The sequence below is a fragment of the Pholis gunnellus genome (assembly GCF_910591455.1).
Source record: "Pholis gunnellus genome assembly, chromosome: 5".
NCBI classification, from domain to species: Eukaryota; Metazoa; Chordata; class Actinopteri; order Perciformes; family Pholidae; genus Pholis; species Pholis gunnellus.
The window spans coordinates 23,193,462-23,216,515 of NC_136531.1; the positions used below are offsets into that span (position 1 = coordinate 23,193,462).

The 23,054-nt window shown below is 43.9% G+C and overlaps 1 protein-coding gene across 1 annotated transcript in view; it reads left to right on the forward strand.

The window, feature by feature from the left end:
• The window catches only part of grin2bb (glutamate receptor, ionotropic, N-methyl D-aspartate 2B-b), a gene marked incomplete at its 3' end in the record, with an annotated part of 67,944 nt that overhangs the window by 33,517 nt on the left and 11,373 nt on the right, over window positions 1-23,054 (forward strand). The window contains exons 4-12 of the mRNA XM_079158980.1: window positions 542-734; window positions 10,928-11,042; window positions 11,310-11,503; window positions 12,963-13,134; window positions 14,883-15,036; window positions 16,422-16,547; window positions 17,844-18,073; window positions 19,828-19,988; window positions 21,208-21,395. Of these exons, the coding sequence (XP_079015106.1) occupies window positions 542-734; window positions 10,928-11,042; window positions 11,310-11,503; window positions 12,963-13,134; window positions 14,883-15,036; window positions 16,422-16,547; window positions 17,844-18,073; window positions 19,828-19,988; window positions 21,208-21,395 (1,533 nt within the window). The remainder of the gene's footprint in view (window positions 1-541; window positions 735-10,927; window positions 11,043-11,309; window positions 11,504-12,962; window positions 13,135-14,882; window positions 15,037-16,421; window positions 16,548-17,843; window positions 18,074-19,827; window positions 19,989-21,207; window positions 21,396-23,054) is intronic.

Here is a 23,054-nt window from a genome sequence, read left to right on the forward strand (position 1 = left end):
ACAGAGGCGGCCTGAAAATGTCTTTTTTTCCAGCAGATTTACGGTGCAGGTTTCAAATGTGAACGCAAAATCCAAACCAGCCACGACAAAAAAAAAAAAACGACCCACAGTTGTTCATGGGTGTGAGAAATGGATGCTGACATTTGATCGCCAGCAGTTCCTCATGCTTGGAAAGCCAAGCATAACAAAATGAGTGGACACGACTGACGCTCACATTCAGCTAGTTTTTTCCACCTGAATTCAACCACGTGTGAGCATTTATTTATTTTTAAATAGCAAAATAAACAGCTCTACTCTGGCTTGGACCAAATTAACAAAAGACATAGTACGTATGATTGCACTCTTGATTTGGTCTCTGAGTTTTGACTTTTCAGCCTCTTCTAAAATGCTTTCATTTTACACTGCACACTCTCTCTTCCTCCCTCCGTCTCACACCTTTCTGCCTCCCTTGCCCTCCTTTTCATCCTTCTCCATATTTCCTTCTACACTTTCCACGCATCCCTTCCTCTCACCTCACTCCATCCCTCGCTGTCTTTCCCAGGGCTTATCTCAGTGTCGTATGACGAATGGGATTACAACATCGAGGCCAGGGTGCGTGATGCAGTGGCTGTCATTGCCACGGCGACCTCCACCATGATGCTGGACCGGGGGCCACACACACTGCTGAAGTCCAGCTGCCTCGGGACACTTGACAAAAAAAGCTCCAACACCGGCCACTCCAGGGAAATACTGAAGTGAGTGAATGCTGTGGCTGTAACTAGCCATGAAAATATATAAGTATGTTTTTTTTCATAGTACGAATCCAAACCACCCCATTCATTTATGTTAAAATGTTTTAACTACACTTATATTTGTAATACTGCACTATAATACTCTGCCATATTCAGATAGGCAGCCCTGCAAGAACATAAACGCAGCCCCTCATTCGTTTGATTGACAGATGGCTCTGACCTGCAACACATGGACAGTGCTGCTCCTTTTTTATGAGCTGGCGGCAGTGTTGATTTTTTGCCTCGGACATGTTAGTTTGTAAGAAGGGAAAGCTCGGCAAACGTACCACACAAAGTCAAGCTCCGGTTGCCCTGTCTGTTTAAACAGTGGTGGGAAGGGGGGCGATGACGACAACACAAGCTTTCCTTAATCTTCCAGTCATTATTTACTTATTTTGAGCTTTACTTTGCTATTACTGTCTGATGAGAGTTGAGGAAAACAAAATCTGGACTTCAAGGATTTTCCATTTTTATTTCAACAAAAATGCTCGTATCTTGCCCTATAAACAAATGAATAAATGAATAGACTGTAGCCTATGCAGCAATTTAATATGAAATACCTGGTTTTGTTGAGTCTGTCTATCGGTGTCCTCCCCTGCGTTCCAGTAGCCTGGACAGCGCCAGTAACACCCTAGTATACGCAACAAACAGCGCCGTCTGAGAATAACACATTATAGTTCATGTTGATGCATAGTGAATAATGTGAGGCTACCATTCCTTATTTCATGGGCTATTTAGAGCTTTTGTGTCAGCTTTCAACGCTGAACCAGAAATGCAGACACCGGACAAGCAGGTGAGGTGAAAACAAGTCTTTAATTGAGAGAAGCAGGCAGGGATGGGGAGTTGTTGGCTGGCGGGAGATTTAAGCTTGGCAGAGAGAGACCCGATGTTAGTGAGCTGGCTGGCGAGCTTGGCAAGCAGGCAGGTAATCCTGGAGACAAGGAGAACAGGTGTAAGACAAAAAGGAGACACACAAACAAACTATCAGCGAGGTAAGACGGGCTGGGCAAATAAAAAAACATGTTTGGCGCGATGATCCGGGGGAAACGGGCTGTTGATGCAGGTTCTTGTGGGGAAGACAAGCAGACGTGCTGATCTCTGATGATTGCCAGGTGTGCAGAGAGAGAGACGGGGAGAAACCCAAGCACACACGCTGATAATAATAAGGCTGAAAAGTAACAAAAACACCCTCACACCAGACAGGCAGGTGTCACAGAGGAGGGGGGCCGTGACATTTTGGGGTAATGCATTGCTGATTCGGCTGATGATTACCATGGCAATGGTCGAAGCTTCGAAGCATTCGGATCCGCCTCAGTCTTCGCTGCTGAGTCAGTGTGACATCCTGGATATATTCCTCAAACGCATATTGTAGACCCTTTCACAGATGAGATCATATTTCTTCAGGGAGTGCAGTTAGTGACAGTGTGGGCTCCGAAAGCTTGACGGAGTAGCATCGGGGGGTGGGGCTTAGCGAAAGGGTCAAATGCTCCTCAGAATGAACAGGTTTGCTTTTACATCACATATCAGCACAGGTCCTTTGTCTTTGGGAGTCAATCTGCACTTCTTCTGCACTTGAACTAAATGTTGTTTTGAGTTGGAGCCATGGTCGCCTAGTCTTCTAAGCTTTAAAATGTCTTTTGGTACAGAAAAGGAGCTGGGCGCCACGCACAAAGCAAAAAGATGGGCTGAACAAAAGCTGACGAGTTAGAGCCAAAATGCATCGGCGTGTCAAACTACAGGGGAAAAAAAAAAGTTGCAGAGGCTCAGTCGAGAATACGACAATAAATCCCGCAAAAGTGCGACCGCACACATGCAGTACAACGTGGACTAGAAATACACACAGAAACGAAGACACGTTCCCCGAGGAGAACCTGAATTTGTTTAATTAGCCAATAAAAACGTGAAACACAAGACAAACCGGGGCATTCGCTCCCCGACTTGTAACAACATCTTGTCTTATCTTTAGCTTAACCCACAGCCATCTTTTAAAGGAAAACATCTTTCTCCTCCGCTTCCTCTGAACCTCCTTGTTTTTTGCTTTTTGGCACATTACAGAACAAGCAGTAGCATTGGTATTCAATAATTAATCCCCATTTAACTTCATAGGGCATGCTTTTACAGTTCACATTGATCAGAGATTCCACAGTTAATTGAATGCTCGGGGACAACCGGATTAATGAAAAAAAAGAGCCATAGAACAAGAGTGGGGTTATCGCCAGCACACAGAAACACACACACACGTGTTATTATAGCATGACATTTAACTGCTCTGTAGGGCTTAATCTAATAGAAGCTTAGTATTACTAAAGTCCTTCCTTATTAGATGTATTTCAGCCTTATAAAACTATGCACCTGCCTGCCTTTCATTCCTCGTTTTTCTTCCTAATATTTTACATTTTCTCTGTTTTTGTTTGTTTGTTTCACTGTCTGTGTTTCAGTCTGAATTTGAGGAACGTGAAGAACTAGGGAAACATTATGCAACCTCCCCTGCCACTGCTGCATTAATCTCCAGGTTGAGGTTGATGTATTGCTGTACATGTCTGTCTCGTCATTACCCGTGTTTCTGTTTTTAATATCAGGGGCACTTAGGCGTGCCGTGAAGCGTTCCACCACCAAACACGACTGAGATAACAATAACACCGCAGCCATGAATATTTCAGTCCCAACGGGTGCTATCAGACACAGGGTTAGCTCTCAATCATCCTTCAGGCACACACCTGGGACGCTACCGTGGTGTGTGTGTTCATGTGTGTGTGTGTATGTGTGTGTGTGTGTGTGTGTGTGTTTTCCAACCAGCCATTCCATTTTTCTCCATTTGACTGAGCAAAAGTAGAGACTTTGGATGGGTAGATTTTGGTGGTGACCCCAGAGGCTAGAAACTGCCTAACACACACACACACACACATAATTCCACCTATTCTATCCCTTCACCCCGAGAGACAAAAACGAATAATAAGGCCATATGTCTCTGCGTGGTCCCGTATAGCTACAGGCCACAGCGGGCTGCATGCATGCTGCCATCCTGTCAGCGCTGATGGACGGAGATGGGAGGCCCCCAGAGAGTCACGCTTTCATATTTGTTTAGGGGCTGCGTGACCTTATGGGGCGCACAAACATGCATATATACAAACACATGCATACGCCGCGAGCTCTCGCACGCTCCCAACACAAATATGGAAACCCACACACAAGCAGAGCTCTAGAGGCCATCCATTGTCTCCTGCCAGACAGAGAGGGCAGGAACGCTTGGATAATGAGAAAATGTGCTCCAAGTGGTTTTGGTTGATGCACCAAGGGGGCTTATTTGTGTGGGAGGGGGGGGTGTTGCTGGGATAGAGATGTTTTTTTTATTTTGTTTGACTGCATCTGTGCGCTTGTGTTCAAATTCCCACTCAAATCCCTGCGCTGATTGAAATGTCGAGATGGGTAGGTGTGACGTAAGAGATGATTCATGTTCTGTAGTGAGTTTTTCTTTCTTGTGGTCTGACGGGACGTCTGTGGGCCGGCTGCACGCGTTCGGGGTCCGAGCCGTCCAGTAGAGCTCAGTGGAGAACCTTTTCTGCAGGCCGTTTGACTCGTGATGCTGCCTCTCGCGCATGCAGCGAGTTACTCTCATCCTGGTTCACCTTTTAAAGTAGAGCAGCATTATTATTGCATTTCTTAATGGCTTCAATGAAAGCGGCTCTCTGATAAATCCTGACTCTGTTCATTGGAAGGCAAACGGGCCACTTCATTGTGCATCTAGAGCACAAATGACCGTCTCCTTTCAAAGACCCTTTCCATGCACGCCGTGTCACTTTTCTTTCTCGTGTCCCGTTTTCTTTTGTTAACCTCTTTTCCACCTCCCTCGTCTGAACTGTGGAGACACATGACTTTTTGATCCCGAGTGTTCTCTGCTTCTCCCTTTTTGTTCCTCTTTGTTTTCTCGACCCTGCGATGCTCCTACAGCAGTCCATTGTCACTAAAAAGCACTTTCAATTAAATGCAGCTAAAATGCTGAATCAGAGAGCAACGATGGCTCCGCCGCCCTCGCTCCACTTCTCTCTCTTTCTTCCTCTGTCAAAAAACTGTTGATCATAATTTCCTATATTTAAATGCATTGTAAGGAGGGCGTATTAGTGTTTTTAAAGACAGGATATCTTACTTTGAGCAAGAGTTCAGTTTCACTCATTTCAACTGTGTCCTCTCCCTTATTCCTGTGAGGGACGTTTAAATGCCATAGATAGAACCAATCGATATTTCATATGGCCTTTTACTTTTGGAATGTGTACTTATCGGATCTGTGAACACCATCGCAAATCTGTTACTTCATATCCAGTGTGTGAGAATTATTACATGTTAACTGTTACTGTCACTTTTTCTTTTTTAAAGAATAGCATTTCTGTGTGACACTTGCTAGGATGTCGGGAATTTCCAATAACTTTCATTTAATTTAAGCATTTTAAGCCACTTTGACTCTTTGCGTCACTTCTTTTGCCCCGTTAACATGTTTTAGGTCCAACTATTCACTGTATTTGTTCTTTCTTATGTAGAAACATAAGGCACATACAGTAGTTTCAAACTGTCAGTAGTTTAGACAAAGGGCAAGGGTTTGCCCTCTTGAAACCAGGTTTTTTAAGGGGTGGTGTCAGGTGTCTGTAGCCAAGATAAACAGTCCCGTTAGAGGAAATAATGTTCACACACTGACAGAAAAATATTCTAGCTACTTAGGCCACAATGGCCAATCAGAAGAAAGGTAGTTAGAGTTTCCCTGTGAAGTATGCTTTGGCAAGTTGACACAAGTGATATGATCATCGGACACATTTTTAGAAGTCTTTATTCTCTTACCATGTCTCAAATTACCCGCTTTAAATATATTTCAGTAAAGTGCTCCGGTAAGGACACAGTCAGGCCATTTGCTTTACTTTGAAAACAGAAATCTGATGTTTTCTTTCCAAGCTTAGAGGCAACCACGAGGAAAACCTCAGTAGTTGAGGTTTGCAGACTATGGAAGGTCAGTGTCCTCACCTGTTAAGCCCTTGTTCACATTTCAAATGAGAGAGGGCTCTCTCTGATACAGTGCTGCCCTCCTCCAGACTCCACACATAGCTGTCTGATGTCTCATGCTCAACAGGGGTCCTCATGGGCCCAGATCACATGGAGCTCCCGTGGACTCACTTATTAAAGGCTGCAGCTCAAAGAGACTCAGAGCCTCACATATGTTCTATGTGTAGCCACATCGCTCTGTATTCATGCTATCAGAGTGGTGCCGCCAGCAATAAATGAGTCAATAAATAAACAAGTTTCTATTTATTTACGTGTTTATAAAAATTCAGTTTCAGTCCCAATAAAGAATATTTCCAAAGTTATTGTTTTATTTGAGGGATGAAGTAATGGCCAGACATTTTATCTTGAATAGAGTTTAGTTTGTGGCTACTTCGAGGCACTTGGGAACAACAGTTGACTGCTGAGTAATCAACCTGGCAGGGAGAGGAGCAGATAGTTAACAAAGTAAATGTTTAATTATTACACATGCTGGAGACACAAACAATATCATGCTGGTCATGTAAGTTATTCAAATGAGTTATTATAGGTTAAATTAGGTACAACTAGACTTCTTACGCAAATTATGCTTCATATTCTTCTTTAAAGACCGTTTGGTGATTGGCTCATTTGCAGTTTGATAATCTCTGCAGTCACGCTTGGTGATATGATGACAAAAAATATAAATGAATTCACCAATATTTAGTTCAGTTGCAATGATGCAAAATCAAACCAGATCATCAAATTAAAAGCAAAAATAAATAGTCTGATATTTTTAACAAAATATTGTTCATGTTTTTCTAAAGATATAAAATGACAGGATGGTGTGGTGGTTGGATTTTGATGACTTGACAGCATTCAATGGTTTGTTTGTGTTCTGAGATGCTCCCACAGCGCCGTACTGAATACGGTCACACCCTGGGGAAGTACGTTCTGAGATGGCTGAAAAATGCTTATGTCGGCGTAATCGAGACCTGTAGTGAATTTTTGTCCGGCAGGAAATTAGGAGGGTCTGTGTTTGCTTCTGGCCTCAGACGCCAAGGTATCGAATATAAGTTGTGCACAAGATGTCAAACTCTTGGAGTTTACGTCTCAAATTGAAGTCTTATCTTCAAAGCTGCTATACAATTAAAGTTTATTTTTATAATTTGTTATTATCTGTAGTATTTAGTCAATTTAACATTTTTTGTTTGGGTCCTTGCTGTCGTCTTTTGTGTAAAGTAACGGCCTGTTAAACGCTCTTATTTGTATTTGCTGTAAACTGAAAATAATATGGGTTTTCAGTATATTATAATCACACACAGGGCCCCAATGAAAGCTGTCTAAGTTGTTCTGGACTGAACTCTGAGCGGCACAGCTCTGACTTCATACGTACTCTTTACATAATTTAACAACGTCTATGGTCGTCCATATTCCTCAGTCTCCTCACACAGTCCCTCTATCGTACAGACATGTAATGTGTAACTCATCAGTAGCTTGTAACCAAATGCATCCAAACGTAGTCTGGCAAACCACCTCGGCAGGCGTCGCATATGCAACAGATCCAGCAGCACCACCGGGGCGGCAGCCTCCATGAACCCCGGGGGCCTGCATGACCGTCAGCCACACATGGCGAGAGCCCAAGGTGGCTATAGCCATCACATGGCCATTGAAACACCCTGAATCCCATTATTGATTTGGCCGATGCTATGGTACAGAATGTCAGTCTGAGATGGCGGGGTGGGGGCGTCAGGCTGGGGAGATGCCAGCAAAACGCCCAACACACCCAAACTGTGAGCAGGAGCAGCTAGCTTTGCTCCCAGTTGAATTATTTTTTCAAAATAGCCGCGCCGTCAGAGGCTTCCTGCTTCGACTTGCCCTCATCTCAGCAATGCATCCCAGCAAAGCGTCACAATGATCCGCCGGTGACTTTGTATCTTGGGCAGCGCTTGGTGGGCCGGACAGGCTGATGGCTGCTAAACACCGCTCTCTGCGTGGTCTGAGACACTCAAAGCTGGCGTTGTGAAGATCCTTTTCGGCGATGAGGGCCGGGACATGACGGGCACTGACCAGGTTCTTAAAGAGGCGACTTCGAATGCCTGCTTGTGATTGGAGGAGAGAGGAGCTTGTGTGAGTTACTTTTCAGAAGCAGGTCTTCTGCAGTCATCCCAGATTATGAGTCATCCACCCAAACCTGATACAGTATATACATGTGTGTGTGCATGTGCACCGCACACTTACTCGCACGCATGCACAGCGGGGATACATCATTTTGCATCTCTGCATTGCAGCGACAGAGGATTTGTGACCCTGTGCGGCTTCACTCTGAGATAAAAGAAAGTCATATCAAATGGCTCCGAAATAGGTTTGAAGAGCTTTTAGAGGGAAAAAAAGAAGGATTGTGTCCATGCCATTGATGATTCAGTGTCTCTGTAACTAAAATCTAAATTCCCCTCACAGCCAGTGATTAGTTGGGGAACAGTTGGTGAGCAAGGCGCACACAAGCGCTGCATATGGCTGTGATGAAGCCGCATGAGGCTCTGCTGGTCGTTCATCCTAGTGGTTTTTATTTTTTTTCTTCTTCTTCCAGCAAAGTCAGAGGGGATTTCAGACATGAGAAGGGCACATCAAAGCTACATCAATGGTACAAGGATACAAAATGACAAACAGAGCAGCCTCCTCTGCTGTAAATTCACAGCAGGCGTCAGTTTTTGTGAAGGCACAGGTTAATGTATGGGCAAATGAGTCCTATTGATGTGTGATTCAACGCGCTACTCAGAGGTGAGACGGAGAGATTGATCTCAAAGTGAAAGACAGCATGAGGGGAAGTGGGTAAACAGTGGGTTTAGACAGAAAAATACTCCCTTTTTTCTCTCTTTCAACCAGCCTCTCTCGGGCGAGATTACTGTTCCCATGGCAACGCAGCTGATTGCAATGGACATTTCTGTGGTTGTGGGTGCCATGGCAACACATTACGTTATACTGGTGTTGAGAGCCTCCCTGCATGCGTCCATATGGTGCAGTGTTTGCGTTTACACACACATGTCACCCCGTCATGATGACACACACACACACACACACACACACACACACACACACACACACACACACACACACACAGGGCTGCTGGTCACATGGCGTCAGGGCGGCAACAAGTCGGACCTCCTCGGGCTCCGCGAACACCGCCTTGATCTTGTTGGTTCCCTATTCAAACTGAGATTATGTTTAGGAGACTAATCCCATGTTACAGGCGCATTACAGCCCGTGCAGTGTGCTAGCCAGCCAGCATGCAGCAATAGGCATTTCATGGAGGCTTGAGTCACAGTATTGGCTTTCTCAAAGCATGTAGCCTACTTAGGTCTGTGTGTGTGTGTGTGTGTGTGTGTGTGTGTGTGTGTGTGTGTGTGTGTGTGTGTGTGTGTGTGTGAGGTGGGATATAAATATAGTCAAAGACGTTACAGATAGAGGTACTGAATGTTCTAGTAGGAGGTACTTGCGATAAAATCTTGGGTAAGTTTCAGGCCCCGTTGCTCATCTGCTGTTTTTTTTATTCACTGCTGAATAGATTTATTGTCTTTTTTTTTCACACTGTTGGTTGGAGATGATGGTGGGTAAGATGTGCATGGCACCTCCTTTAAAAGTCTGCACACACGTACACACACACACACACACACACTCCTTGCATTCAGACAAGATATTTATTTCTCCAGTGGATTGTTTCAGAGGCAGAGCGTCTCCATGGTGATGGCAGCCCACAGATCAGGACGAGTAAGAGAAGGAGGCGGCAGAGAGAGAGAGAGAGAGAGAGAGAGAGAGATGATTCCAGCTTATCTGCCACTGCTGTACACTTGTTGACACACATACATGCTGATGTGTATTCATACAGGCGGTTAATGCACTCCATTCCTCACTCTCTCTTCCACTTTTCCCTCCTGGTGTCTTGTTGCTCTCTTTCTCCGCCCTCCCTGCTCTCGCCGACTCTCCTCAGCCTCCCTCTGCTGCTTCGTTGTGTTTCTCCGTCTCCCTGTTTTGCAATACGCTATACCAAGCTGCACATAGGGTCAAATATTACATAACTTTAACAGAATCCCCTTGGCCACTTCCTGGTGAAGATACCATAGAGTGCATACAACATAAAGGTTAGTATTTAGTAGTAGTAGTAATACAAATAATACATTTACACTCTTACATTTAAATAATAAGAAAGCCATTTGATTGAAGCGGGTTTTAAAATAATACTGAGTTCCTCTGGCAGATCATTCCACAGAGTGGGTGTTTTAACAGCAGAGGGTTTGTCCTCAATCTAACTATGGCAACAACAGGCAGGGCCCTCAACCTTAAGACCTTAAACCTGCAAAATAAGTATCTCCTTTTAAAGGAATAACACAGACGTATAATAAAATACATTCAACTGAAACAAATCCAAAATGCAAAGACAGTAATTTTCATTTTGTATGCGTACAAAAGCATACTGTAAAACCAGTGGGTGTCAGATATTATGCAGAGTCATCTCCAGATATTTCCTGCATCACATAACACATTTAACAAAAGAACATTACTAGTATTTCACTACTAAATATTAGACAGCCTGAATGAGTCACTACCAGCAGTGTACATATTTTTGATGGAAATGTTTTGGCCCAATACTTCAATGTTCAAGACATTTGAGAATATTTATAGAAAATGCGCTCTTTCTCTCCCACCACCCCTCCCACTGCTTTAAACACGTGCGCCTTATGACGAGAGAAGTAACCAGTGTCTTGTACTGTGATAGCAGATGTGTTGTAGCGTTAACATCGTTTTCAGCTGCAGCAGAGAAAAGCTCTAGAAACAGCTGCACTGTGCGCTGTATACCTGCCCAGCACCAAACAGCAGACCGACACAGTTAGCGCCTAGCTGGTGAACACACACACTGTACTGAACTGCCCCATATTTCCCTCAGGAGTTGGTGGGGAGCAAAACAGAGCTAACAGAGGAGTAAATATTGGACTTACGCTCACCAGGTGGCCAGAAAGATGACTGTATGAATGTTAGAGTCTTTCTGCTGGTTGTGTAAATAAGCAGCTGTTTGCTAACACGGGTCTTAATTCTTTTGCTTTCAGGGCAAAAGACAAATATTTGTATTTCTGACTCCCGACTTGAATTGTCGTTCTCAGGTACCTCATGAATGTGACATTTGAAGGCCGTAACCTGTCATTTAGCGAAGAGGGTCACCAGATGTTCCCCAAACTGGTCATCATTCTTCTAGACAAAGACAGACAGTGGGACAGGGTGAGTATCTTCCTCTCCACTTTCTTCTTCCCTTTCTCTCTCTCCTATTTTACTTGATCTGCTCTTTACTCTTCTTTTTCTCTTCTAACGTCATCTCTGAGTCCTGTTCTGCCCTTCACTCTTCCTCGAGTCTATCTTCAGCCTTTATTTTCCGCTTAGTGTCTTTCACCCTCTGCGATGCGTCTGTCACGTCTTCATTTGCCACTTGAAGTACTTGCTACAGTGGCCTGTAGATCACACAGCCCTCCCTCCCACTCCCTCCTGCAGGTTGGCAAGTGGGAGAGAGGCTCTCTGACGATGAGATACCATGTGTGGCCTCGCTTTGAGGCGGAGGAGCGGGAGGACCACCTGTCCATCGTGACTCTGGAGGAAGCGCCGTTTGTCATCGTGGAGGACGTGGATCCACTCAGTGGCACCTGCATGAGGAACACTGTGCCGTGCCGCAAACAGCTCAAACTCAGGTGATCATTTCGACATTAAGAACTGACATTTTTGTCTCACGAGGATGGAAAATGTGATTTGTGTGAATCCAGGACGAACCCTGTAGTGTCACATGCTAAAAATAGAACTTAATGAAACTTAGCGTGAGACATATAGATTTAGGCGTCAATATGGCTGCAAAATAAATCATTCAAAACCTTTCTGGTATACTGTGTAACCTACTGCATGTATTCAAAATCAAATAAATCACCAGTATAATAAAACCATAACAGCGACAAATCGGTAGTTTAGCAGAATATTATTCAAGCTGTGAATGTAAACAAAAATCAATCAATCAGTGTTATAATAAAAGGTCCATGTATGTGCAGAGACGAATGCTCACAGTCACGATTTATTTACATTTTCCTTGAATTTCCCTTTTTTGCGTTGTCTCTCAATGTCTTTTTGATTAACTGCTCACTTCACTACTGCTAACTAGATCATTGTCTTGGTTTATGTTACTGTTGTCCTCCATCCCATGCCTCTTCACCCTCTCGCCGTCCCCTTCACCTTGGTGTGTGATAATGAATTTTCTTCAATGGCCTCGTTTTCTATCACTGGCCTGCCTGAAATCTCCTGAGGGCGTCTTCCATCTTCTGGCTCAGTGCTTTTTTTTATTGACTGATATTCGACCCTGTCCTATTCCCCTTTTCTCCTCTCTGCCCGTCTGTCTGTCTCTTCCTTCAAAGACACCTCTCATATAGCTTTTCAGGGATAGATAGCAATGTGCCACAGAGCATATGCAGGATTTCTCTCCAGCCGAATATACTCCATGAGCCAGATGCACCGAGCTGTGTAGATTTTTCTTTGGATGCACAAAAGCAGAAATACATGGACTCAGCCTTAAAGGTGCAAGTGTAAGATGTAAGATCTGGCCAGAATTTTTGTTTAAAGCTTTCAAAAAAATGAACTTACATTATCAACTGGATTTGAAGAGAAAAACCGTTATCGGTAAGTCAAAGACGTCTTTGTATTTTGTTGCAGAGAGATCGACTGAAATGAGCACGCGTACCAGCTAGCATAGTCGTTGTATGAGGCAATATAGTGAATCAATGGCAGCATCAAATTGCCAATAAAAGGGGTTTCATGCACACACATGACCGATCTCATGATCGTCTTGCGGAGATAAAAATGACTAAATTGATGGATTAACAAAAAATGTTGCCATTTAATGTTCTGTCCATCAACATTCGTACTGACGTCAGGTGGTTTCTTGTTTTAATGTGTGCCAATCAATGAAACAACCTGCTGGAGTTTTTGGATGGAGTGAAAACCTACACAGTCTCTCAGCACTTGTCCCCTGTTTTTTTTTAAACTTTCATTTCATCTCATCCCCGCTGCTGTCTTCTCTCTTTTGAACCTGTTAGTTTAATGGACCTGAACCCAAATAAACTTTTCCTCCTGTTCCCCTTTCTTTACTTATCGTCCTCTCTGTACCAGCAATCAGACTGGCGATTCAGGGATTTACATCAAGCGCTGCTGCAAAGGTTTCTGTATTGACATCCTGAAGAAGATTGCCAAGGCGGTCAAGTTCACTTACGACCTCTATCTGGTCACCAACGGCAAACATGGCAAGAAGGTTAATGGGACATGGAACGGCATGGTTGGTGAGGTGAGGACACGTCTCTGTATTTCACACATAAACAAAAGGACACCGTTTATTCCACGTGTCCTTGATGAATTACTGATTCTGTTTCACTGATGGACAGACATTGTTTTTCTTTTTCTTAAAGTCAGACTGCATTCAGCACGCCTCAATGAAGACATGCAACACTATTTATAATGTGTGGAAAGATTGTCAAAAATCATCGCAGAGTCAAATTTAACTTCTGCTATTTTGTAAAGTGAGAAAAAGTTTCTATTTCAGATGAGAATTTGGTTACCAGGCTTCTCTCTCTCTTTGCATTTGTTTAGTGGAGCCTGGTGGAGGTCATTTTAAAACGTGTAACACTAGAATGTGAAACAACAGCTGGATTAACATGTCTTAAATTTAATTCCGTTTTCATTTATTCATGATGCCTTATGTTTATTTATTCAACATATGTGTATCTATGTTTGTTGTTTTTTCACTCTTTTCCTTTGCTCATCAGTTTTGCTGCTCTTATATTAGTTTTTAATTCACTATTCTTCATAAAATGAATACAATGCACAGACTAAATTGCTTTGCAAAAAGTAAAACAAATTAATATAGCAAGTAAGTATGTAATCTAATACTAATATTAACACTACTACAACTGGCGAGAGTGTTTTGGTGCCCATGGGAATTTATTTTTATGATAGGGCTAATTATATTGTCTGAGTGTCTCTTTCTCACGGTCTTTGTCAGCCATCGAGCTGCACTGGTTCCCCACAACCAGGCCTGAGGGGGACCTGTGATCAGCTCCGGAAAACCTCTGGAGGAGGACAGTGAGGCTCCTAATCAGAGATGGAGAAAAAAAAGACGTGGGGAAGGAGGAAGCGATTGGAGGAGATAGAGAGCGAGCGAGAGAGAGAGAGAGAGAGAGAGAGAGAGAGAGAGAGAGAGAGAGAGAGAGAGAGAGAGAGAGAGAGAGAGAGAGAGAGAGCCCCGGGGAAAGACCCACTTCCCTACTGCACACATTAGACATTCAGCGCAAACCTTTACAAATCAATGTGACGTGCAACTTAATTGATTATGGCATACAACCAGCCACTTTATTACTATCTTAAGAACATAGTTGAGTTAAGGATGTGCAGGGTAGTGTAAAAATTCCAGTATCCAACGTCAACCTACTGTAGATCTTATTTTATTATTCACGTAACATACATCAGCATGAAGACATTGGAGAAGACAAATGTGCAGTTCATGCATGCATGGAAGCGGTAGTCCATGTCCTGAAATGCCTAAGCAAGCAGCTAATGATTTAGCTTTATGATTTTAGGGGGGGGGGGGGGGCACACAGGACAACAGGACAACAGACACAGGAAACAGGAGGAGAGAGAGAACAAAAATGAAGCAAGCCTATGAAGAGGTGTGACGAACTGAGAGAAAAACTGAACAGAGCGTAGGATCCCTGCTCACTCTGGCATACGTATCGCTTATTAAAACAGTCTTTTGTGCTCCAGTTTTATTCACGGCCCGAGGCTCCAGAAACTTAAATATACCTGAACACACTCGGGAGGGATTCTGGGTGTCGGTGGGGAGTCGAATACTGACCCAGTGTTGTAATGATCCCCTTCTCCTACAAAGATGGCGTCTTGTGTACGAACTGCAACACTGACTCGCCCCAAAATGTTTCTTTCGCCTCTCTGTTTTCCCCGCAATCCTGGGAATATTCAGTACTGACCCTCCCGTTTCCCCTCTCTCCCGTCTGTCTCTGTCTGTCTGTGGTTGACCCTCAGGTGGTGCTGAAGAATGCCCACATGGCAGTGGGTTCGCTCACCATCAACGAGGAGAGGTCCGAGGTCATTGACTTCTCCGTGCCTTTCATTGAGACGGGGATCAGTGTCATGGTCTCCCGTAGCAACGGCACCGTGTCACCCTCCGCCTTCCTCGGTGAGGACACGGATGCCTGGTTATTCTGGCAGATGTACAACACAATCGAGAACACTTACACACACACACACACTCAGATATCGAATAATAAATGCACAATCACGCACGAGTACAAGGACGCTGTTTAATTGCGTTGATTGGTTTGTTCCAGCAGCACGAAACATAACAAGTTTGCTTACATGGTGACATCAAATGCAGATGAAAGACGGTGTATTTTTCTGTGAACATCACTAAATACTGAAATGCACTATGGTTGAGCCATTCTTGACCTTTGGAAACTAACTGATGAAAACAATCTCACCACGAGGTCCGTTTAGTTCTTTCAACTGCACCGCGCACACAAGTCGTCATGTTCAAAATCCCCATTTGTTCTGACCACTTTTAAAGGCGTCTCCGTGCAATAATAGTGTCTTAGCGTTGTCATCCTTAAGATTTCAGTCCTGGTTGATATGGCGGCACTTGTTGTTGCCGTGGGAACAGCGAGTGTGGTTCAATACTACAGGTCCCACAATTCTCGTTTAAAAAAAAAAAGCAAAAAAAAGCAAAAGAAGAGCAGCTGTTTGTTTACAAAGCAGTCAAACAAGCTTCATAAGGAGGTCAGTCAGTTATTGTACGTTTTGAGAACGGTGACGTCATGTTCTCCACACAGCAGCAGGGCACAGGAGGAGATGGAGGTGCTACAGCTCACTGGCTTCACCTGCTTTTTCCATTATATAGATATAAAATAGACCCTAAAAGTGTTTTCGTAGACATATTTATGATGAACTGTCGCTGTCAGAACTTTGATATACAATTTTAATGTGAACCAGCAGCAGGAGTGCATTACTAGAGCTCTGCTAGGGCCGTAGAGTGGACAGTAAAACAGTGAGGCTGTTACCAATTTAACGAGAAAAAGTGCACAGCGTTTGGTATTCCATCCGCTGATGAAGATTGTGCGCTACAACTGAAAGCTCCAGAGCAGCCACTAAATGGAGCTGGTAGTGAGATTGTATTGTTAACTGCAGTGCTATGGTGATTGTCACTGACCGGTCTGTGTGTGAAAATTGCAAAGCAGGGTGCGAGTGGTGGGAAATGTGCCCACTTCAATGAGTACATCTGTCCATTCACACATACCAAGCTCCCTCTCAGTTTGTCTCTTGAGAAGGGCTTGTTACTGTTCACACAAACGCAGGCACAATCCATCACTGTGCAACAATGAGCACACAGTACATCACGTCGGAATACAAGTAATCATGTTGATACCGGGGGGTGGCTTTTTTATCATTTTCTTTAATTTGGTTTAATCAACTTCCTCTCTCCGTCTTTCCACATCCCTCCCTCATGTCCCTTTCCACTTCCTCTGCCCCCCCCCCCCCCCCCCCCCCCCCCCTCTCTCTGTGTTTCAGAGCCCTTCAGTGCTGATGTCTGGGTGATGATGTTTGTGATGTTGCTGTTGGTGTCGGCCGTGGCTGTGTTTGTGTTTGAGTACTTCAGCCCTGTGGGTTACAATCGCTGCCTGGCAGATGGACGAGGTGAGAGGATTGCGCACACACACACACACACACACACACACACACACACACACACACACTATCAGACCCAGTCAACGCATGCTCCAAAAAAGTGACAATGAGGTTAATTATCAGGCGACCTCACGTGCCGAAATGAAGACTTAGTTGGCATGTTTCGTTACCTTGAATGTAGAATTCAAACAAAGCCCCTTGTGTGCTAAATTACCTGACAATCCCCTCTGAATGAGCGTGATTGGAGCGCTTTCTACTTGATGCCGTGGAGTACTTATCTCCATCTACAGTCACTTAAGCTCTTTCACTAATGACAAGGATCATTGACAAGAGCCCGATAGGTGATCCAAAGTATTCTTAGCGTCACGGTGTGAACAAAGACTCCTCTGTTCTTGCAATACGTCTTTTTTTTGTTTATTGTGCCGTTCTCACATATGACACACCGTTGTTACACACATCGAGGGTTGTAAAACCGGTGAGGACACTTAAGTAGATCTATTACCATACATTGAAAATATGTGTCAGGTTCAATGGTGTCTGACAGGATGGAATAACACTGCGCTGTTGAATCAAATTCGGTTCCAGCAGGCCATTCAAATCAATTTGCCCCTCAAAATCGATGGTTCAGATTCAATCTATTTTTTCTCCGGGTTTTATACACCCAGCTCTGTTTGACTCTCAGGATTGCATTAGGCTGCCACAACGGCAGCCACTCAAGATAAAATCAGAGATGTGTTATATGGCTGCGCACAGCTTTTTTCTTTTTTTAAATCAAGGACCAGAGGGGAGGAGAGTAATGGTGTTTGGTTTGGAGTTATGTTAGTGTTTTCTGGCTGTCTTCTGTCAACAGTGTATAGTGTGGTTTAATCGCCAGGTTATGTAAGGCTGTTGTCCTTTACGGCTGCTCCAGCTGTAGCATAATTGTAGCCTGCTGCGTGCCCATCTACCCCCCCCCCCCCCTTTTCTCTCTCTGCCTCCCTGTCTGTGATGCCACAGAGCTACAGTAGGTAGTGCTTCTACCCTGCTACCTTGTCATGCTGCCATCGCGGTAGGTGGATCAGAGGTAGTCTGTATCAGTGGGTTGTCACGGCCCATGTGGATCCTGCGATCACTGACAAACTAAAGGATGAGGATAAATCCAGTCTTTGTCGCCGCCGTCCATCAAGTGCATCCCACTACGGCGGTCACGAGCAAATGCAGATAAAGTGAAGTAGCACCTGGTATCTGTCAAACTGATTTCTTGCATCCTCTTCGCTCTGTCATCTTTCTTTGCATCCCTCCCTCCTCTTTCCATGTCTCTCCCAGAACCCGGCGGTCCCTCTTTCACCATCGGTAAGGCCATCTGGCTGCTTTGGGGTCTGGTTTTCAACAACTCCGTCCCCGTGCAGAATCCCAAAGGGACCACCAGTAAGATCATGGTGTCGGTGTGGGCCTTCTTCGCTGTCATCTTCCTTGCCTCCTACACTGCCAACCTGGCTGCCTTCATGATCCAGGAGGAGTACGTCGACCAGGTGTCGGGCCTTTCGGATAAAAAGGTGTGAATCTAAGGCAATGTGTGGGGCCGTGTGGCGGGGGAGCGGGTGTGTGATAGTACGTAACGTAGGGTGTCGTGAGACCGAGTGTGGACGGCTTTTTGGAGTTTGTGTGAGTAGATGAGAGTCTGTTAGCGGGATCACGAATTAGCTATTCCACAATCTTTTCAGGAGTCCCCCTAGCTAGAAGTACCCCTCGTGGGGAATCACTGGTTTGGTTAAAAAAACTAAATGTAAAAAAATACCCATCACATGTCGATGGTGATTGTTTTCAAATTGCCTGTTTTGCCTAATGCTACGCTCACACCAAACGCGTTGCGTTACTCGTGGGAGTTTACTCGCGTGACCATTTGTGGTTATTCGCGTCATTTGCGCTGGACGCGCCATTGAGGAGGAGTGGCTTATCTCCATGGAAACCGTTATCAACTAAGCCATTTATTTCCTCCATCAACCGTGGAAGAAATAACCTCTATTTCTGCTTAGTACTTGTTGTGTCCCACATATCCCGGGAAACTAAACGCCTTTTTGCCTGGGTTTATAACATCATCTGGAGGAGCTCCGTGGATTCCATCGAGCTGTATTCACTGTATTCTACAGCTGTATGAACCCAAAATAAATAGATTTTGCTGTGATTTAATTGCAAAAAAACTAATTACTACAGAATGACCGGTTTGTAAAAAGTCTGAATCCATGTTTTGTTTGTTCTATCCACAAGATGACGAGCAAATCACTTTTAAAATACTTGTTTTCTCAATGGAGCTCGGAGAAATTGGTGCTAGGCTTTGCTAACATTGTAGCAGCTCCATCAACACTCAAAAACGTCATATAGGCATAAATAGGCCTACGGCAGCGTTGTTTTCATTGTTTGTACCATATGGTTTATACACATAGTTTCATCTCTACTAATATCAGGTATCGTAGAGCTCTGAGTCAACCCCTACGGCTACAATATTTTTTTCCTTATTTTTTTCCTTTTTTCTGATTTAACAACGCCAGGACATCAGTAATGACAGGAGGAGAATCTCCATGCTGATAGGCTTTCGCGACACAGCGTCACGTTTGTAATCCATTTGCGCGAAATATTTGCATCACGTTTGGTGTTCACGCACCATAACTCTCAATTTACAAAGATGTAAAACAAAGAAACGCAGCAAATCCTCCAATTTTAAAAGCTGTAACCAGCAAATGTTTGTCATGTTTGCTTAATAGATTACTTCAATGATTAAACGATTATCAACATTGTTGTTGATTGACTGAGCGTCTTGAATTGATTTTCTATGAATTGGGCCTTACATTTTGTTTATCAACTAACTTAGAGCTGAAACAATTTTTTGACCAATCAATTAGTCGAACAACTTAAATCGAATCTGCAGCATTTTTGAGAAAGGTTTTATCAATTTAAAAACACTTTCAAGCTAAAATGTCAAAATGTGAATTACTTATTGTGAGGATCTGCTGCTTTTCTTCTCTTTCTGTCTTTTCTTTGTCTTACGCGATAGGAAGCTGAATTTGTTACGGGTGTAAGACTGTTCAGACAAGCTTTTCAGCTTGGGCCTTTTCCAACATTTTATAGACCAAATGATTAATCCAGAAATTCAGTAAACAGTAATGTAAATATTCATCAGTTGCAGCCCTACACTAATCATCTGAATGGAGGATCTTTATTTTTTTATCTTGATCTGGTGTATTGTACATGTTTGTCTGTCTAACTCAAAGCATTTCATTAATAAGTTTCCTGTTTCTGTTTGACGAAACAGTTCCAGAAGCCTAATGAATTCTCGCCCCCATTCCGGTTTGGCACGGTGCCCAACGGGAGCACAGAGCGCAACATCCGCAACAACTACCGGGACATGCATCAATACATGACCAGCTTCCACCAGAAGAATGTAGACGAGGCGCTGTACAGTCTGAAGTCTGGGTGAGGATGGGGGGGGGGGGGGGAACAGAGGGGAGGATGGAGAGACAGATGATGGGGGTGATGTGAGGAGGGAGGGAGTTGAAAGGATCCCAGCAGGGAGAAAAGAGAAGAGCGCGATGAAGCTGTGAGGTCCTGTGCTGATGCAATACAGAGAAAAGATGATGAAGGAGTAAGGAGAGGGAGACAGAAGGATGAGGGAGCATTCTGGGTGATGTTCGTGGGCAGCCAGTGGAGCTGTGTATCAGCCACCGGCACCCAGAATAGCAGCGTAGCCCGTGGTTGCAGTGAAAGATAGCTAATATTCACCCTCTCTCTTCCTTTCCTTTTCACTCTTCCTCTCTCCCTGTCCTCCAATGTGTTCATCAGCCGCCGCTTAAAGGATTAAGAATGCAAAGTGTTGATGTACCTGTGGTGTTTGGTGAGAGTTTGAGCTGAATGACCACAGAGGCCTGTAAGCACACCGAAGCGTTTGTCGCCAAGCTGGAGGTTATTTTGTCAATTTACCTATGACTTCAGTCAGGGTTGATCTGGATAGATCTGAATCAAGTAGAATACAAGGAAAAGGTTTCAGCTCAGACACTATGTAACAGTATTTGTGAAATGGTCAATTTAGTTATTCGGCCCTGTATTGACTTTCCGATATATTATGTGAGTTTGAATTCAAAGTGAAATATCTCATAACATGCACAATGCCTTTTCCTAAACATTTTCCCAAGCAATGCTTTGACTGATTACAATTTATTTTATGGACCCATAAATTTCTAATAATTTCCTTGTAAGTTTCCTTGAAATAACTATGCAATTTGTCATTAATTATAGCTGAAATAGAGAGAGAGAGTTCACAGTTTTGATTAATTAATTCCAATTAAATGCTAAGCCAGCGTTTCCTAGAGTGTTTTAATCAGAGCACAGCAGGTCGCCTGAACAGGCAGAAATGTGCACATGCAATTCAACAGTAATGGAGAGTGCAGTCTCCAATAAATATGTACTTGGGTTGACATGGAGCGGTTCCTAGATTACATGGAAATGACTCCTGAAATCAACAACTGTTTTTAAACTTAACACACCTAACTATACGACAGTCTAAATCTACTCTATAATTAGCGCCAAATTAAGAAGCGCTTCGGGACACTTTACAGAAATGTTAAGGAAACAACAAAACACTTTTACAATGTCAAAATGTTCTCCTAACCCACTTTCCCTCCGTGGCACTCTGCAGCAAACTGGATGCCTTCATCTACGACGCGGCGGTGCTGAACTACATGGCGGGCAGAGACGAGGGCTGTAAGCTGGTCACCATCGGGAGCGGCAAGGTGTTCGCCTCCACCGGCTACGGCATCGCCATCCAGAAGAACTCAGGCTGGAAACGAGCCGTGGATCTGGCCATCCTCATGCTGTTTGGAGATGGTAAGGGACTTGGAATAACATTTCTTTATTTGAATGAAGAGACCTTGTAAATATCATCATAATGAAGCAATACTGGTGGCATTTCTATTTGGCTTTTTATCTGTTGCTTTTGATGAAACCACAACAGATAATCAGGTTTTGTAGCTGCTGTTGTCGATTGCCACTTTAATGGAGAAATACACACACAACCGCTCATACGCATATCGTTTTGGGGATAACGTTTCAAATGGTGTACTATTTGTATTGTAATATCCTCACAGTGAATATCCCACAGACAAATAGCCTAAACTTCGTGACACCTTCTCAGAGGTGTAACGTTTTAACAACAATATTACAGGACAACCAAATGAACTTCCCTTCAGAGTTGAATCACTGCTACAGATTTCAAGAAACAAGACGCAGGGATCATTAAGGTGGAGAAGTTATGCTCTCATCAGTCTATTCAAGTTGGAGACGGGAAGTCGTGGAAGCAGCTGTGAGGAGGCTGTGACTCAGAAGGTGGTCGGTGTTTGTCATGGTAACAAGCCAAGAACCTGCTGGTGGATCCCAGCATTCGATGAGACCTCCTGAGCCAGACTGGCACAGTTCAGTCCTCAATCAACAGTGAGGTACCGGCAGGCCTGAGATGCTGCAGCTGCTGCAGCTGGAGAAGTGAAAGCTTGAGTGTGGAAGTTTGTTTGGTAATTTAGGAGGTTGTGGCAGCATATACTACAACGGCTGTTTTGTCAGGGACAAGAAATGTTGACCTTAAAGGGACAGTTCACCCCAAAATATAAAGAAAATACATATTTGTCCTCTTATCTGTAGTGCTGTTCAGCAATATAGTTAATTCCTACATGAAGCTGCTCACAACAAGTTCTGTGGATTATTTTGAGTAACCTGGTAATGATTTCTGGAAAGAGACATTGATGTATTTTTTTTTGGGGGGGGGGGCGATTTAAGCACCACAAGCCGGGTGCCATATAGTCCCATTATATTTGAGAGAAGGCCAACATCTCAACAGCCACTATCTCCAACACCAGGCAACTCACACCAAAACAATCTAGACTGATAAACAGCACTACAGGTAAGAGGATGAATATGTCTTTTTAATTTTGGGGTGCACTGTCTCTTTAACTGAAGGGAGGTAGAAGGAGCTCTGTGGATGCTGTTGGGCTGTTGTAATTGTCTTATTTCTTATCAGTGTCACATGGACTGTCCAACAGGGGAAACCTTAAATATTTGTGAGAGAGCTTTCTGTTATTTACAATGTTTACAATCCCTTTTGTCTACCAGCTTGACATATTTAAAGTAAAATCCCTCTCTGATTTAGTGTATAGGTTTCTAAGATGTTCTCTCTGATAGCTTGTAAGCTACATTAGAAGGATCAGACATAAAGGCCACAAAGCTCAGCCTACAATTTTGAAAAGTGCGTAAATAATTTAAACCCTTTACCACCTCCAGTGGCTGCTTAGTGATGTGCAGGGAGCTCAGTAGGCTGCCCTGAGTGTTCATAATAAGCACACGTGTCTTTGTAGAAATGATTAGTGAAGCACCGTTTCACCAGCTGATTAATTCACTGATTTGAATTATCAGTCCGTGTCCCATCGCTGGACTTCAAGGAGAAAGCAACCCTTATGACACCGCGTGTGCCGTAGAGCAACGCTCTCAGTTTGTAGG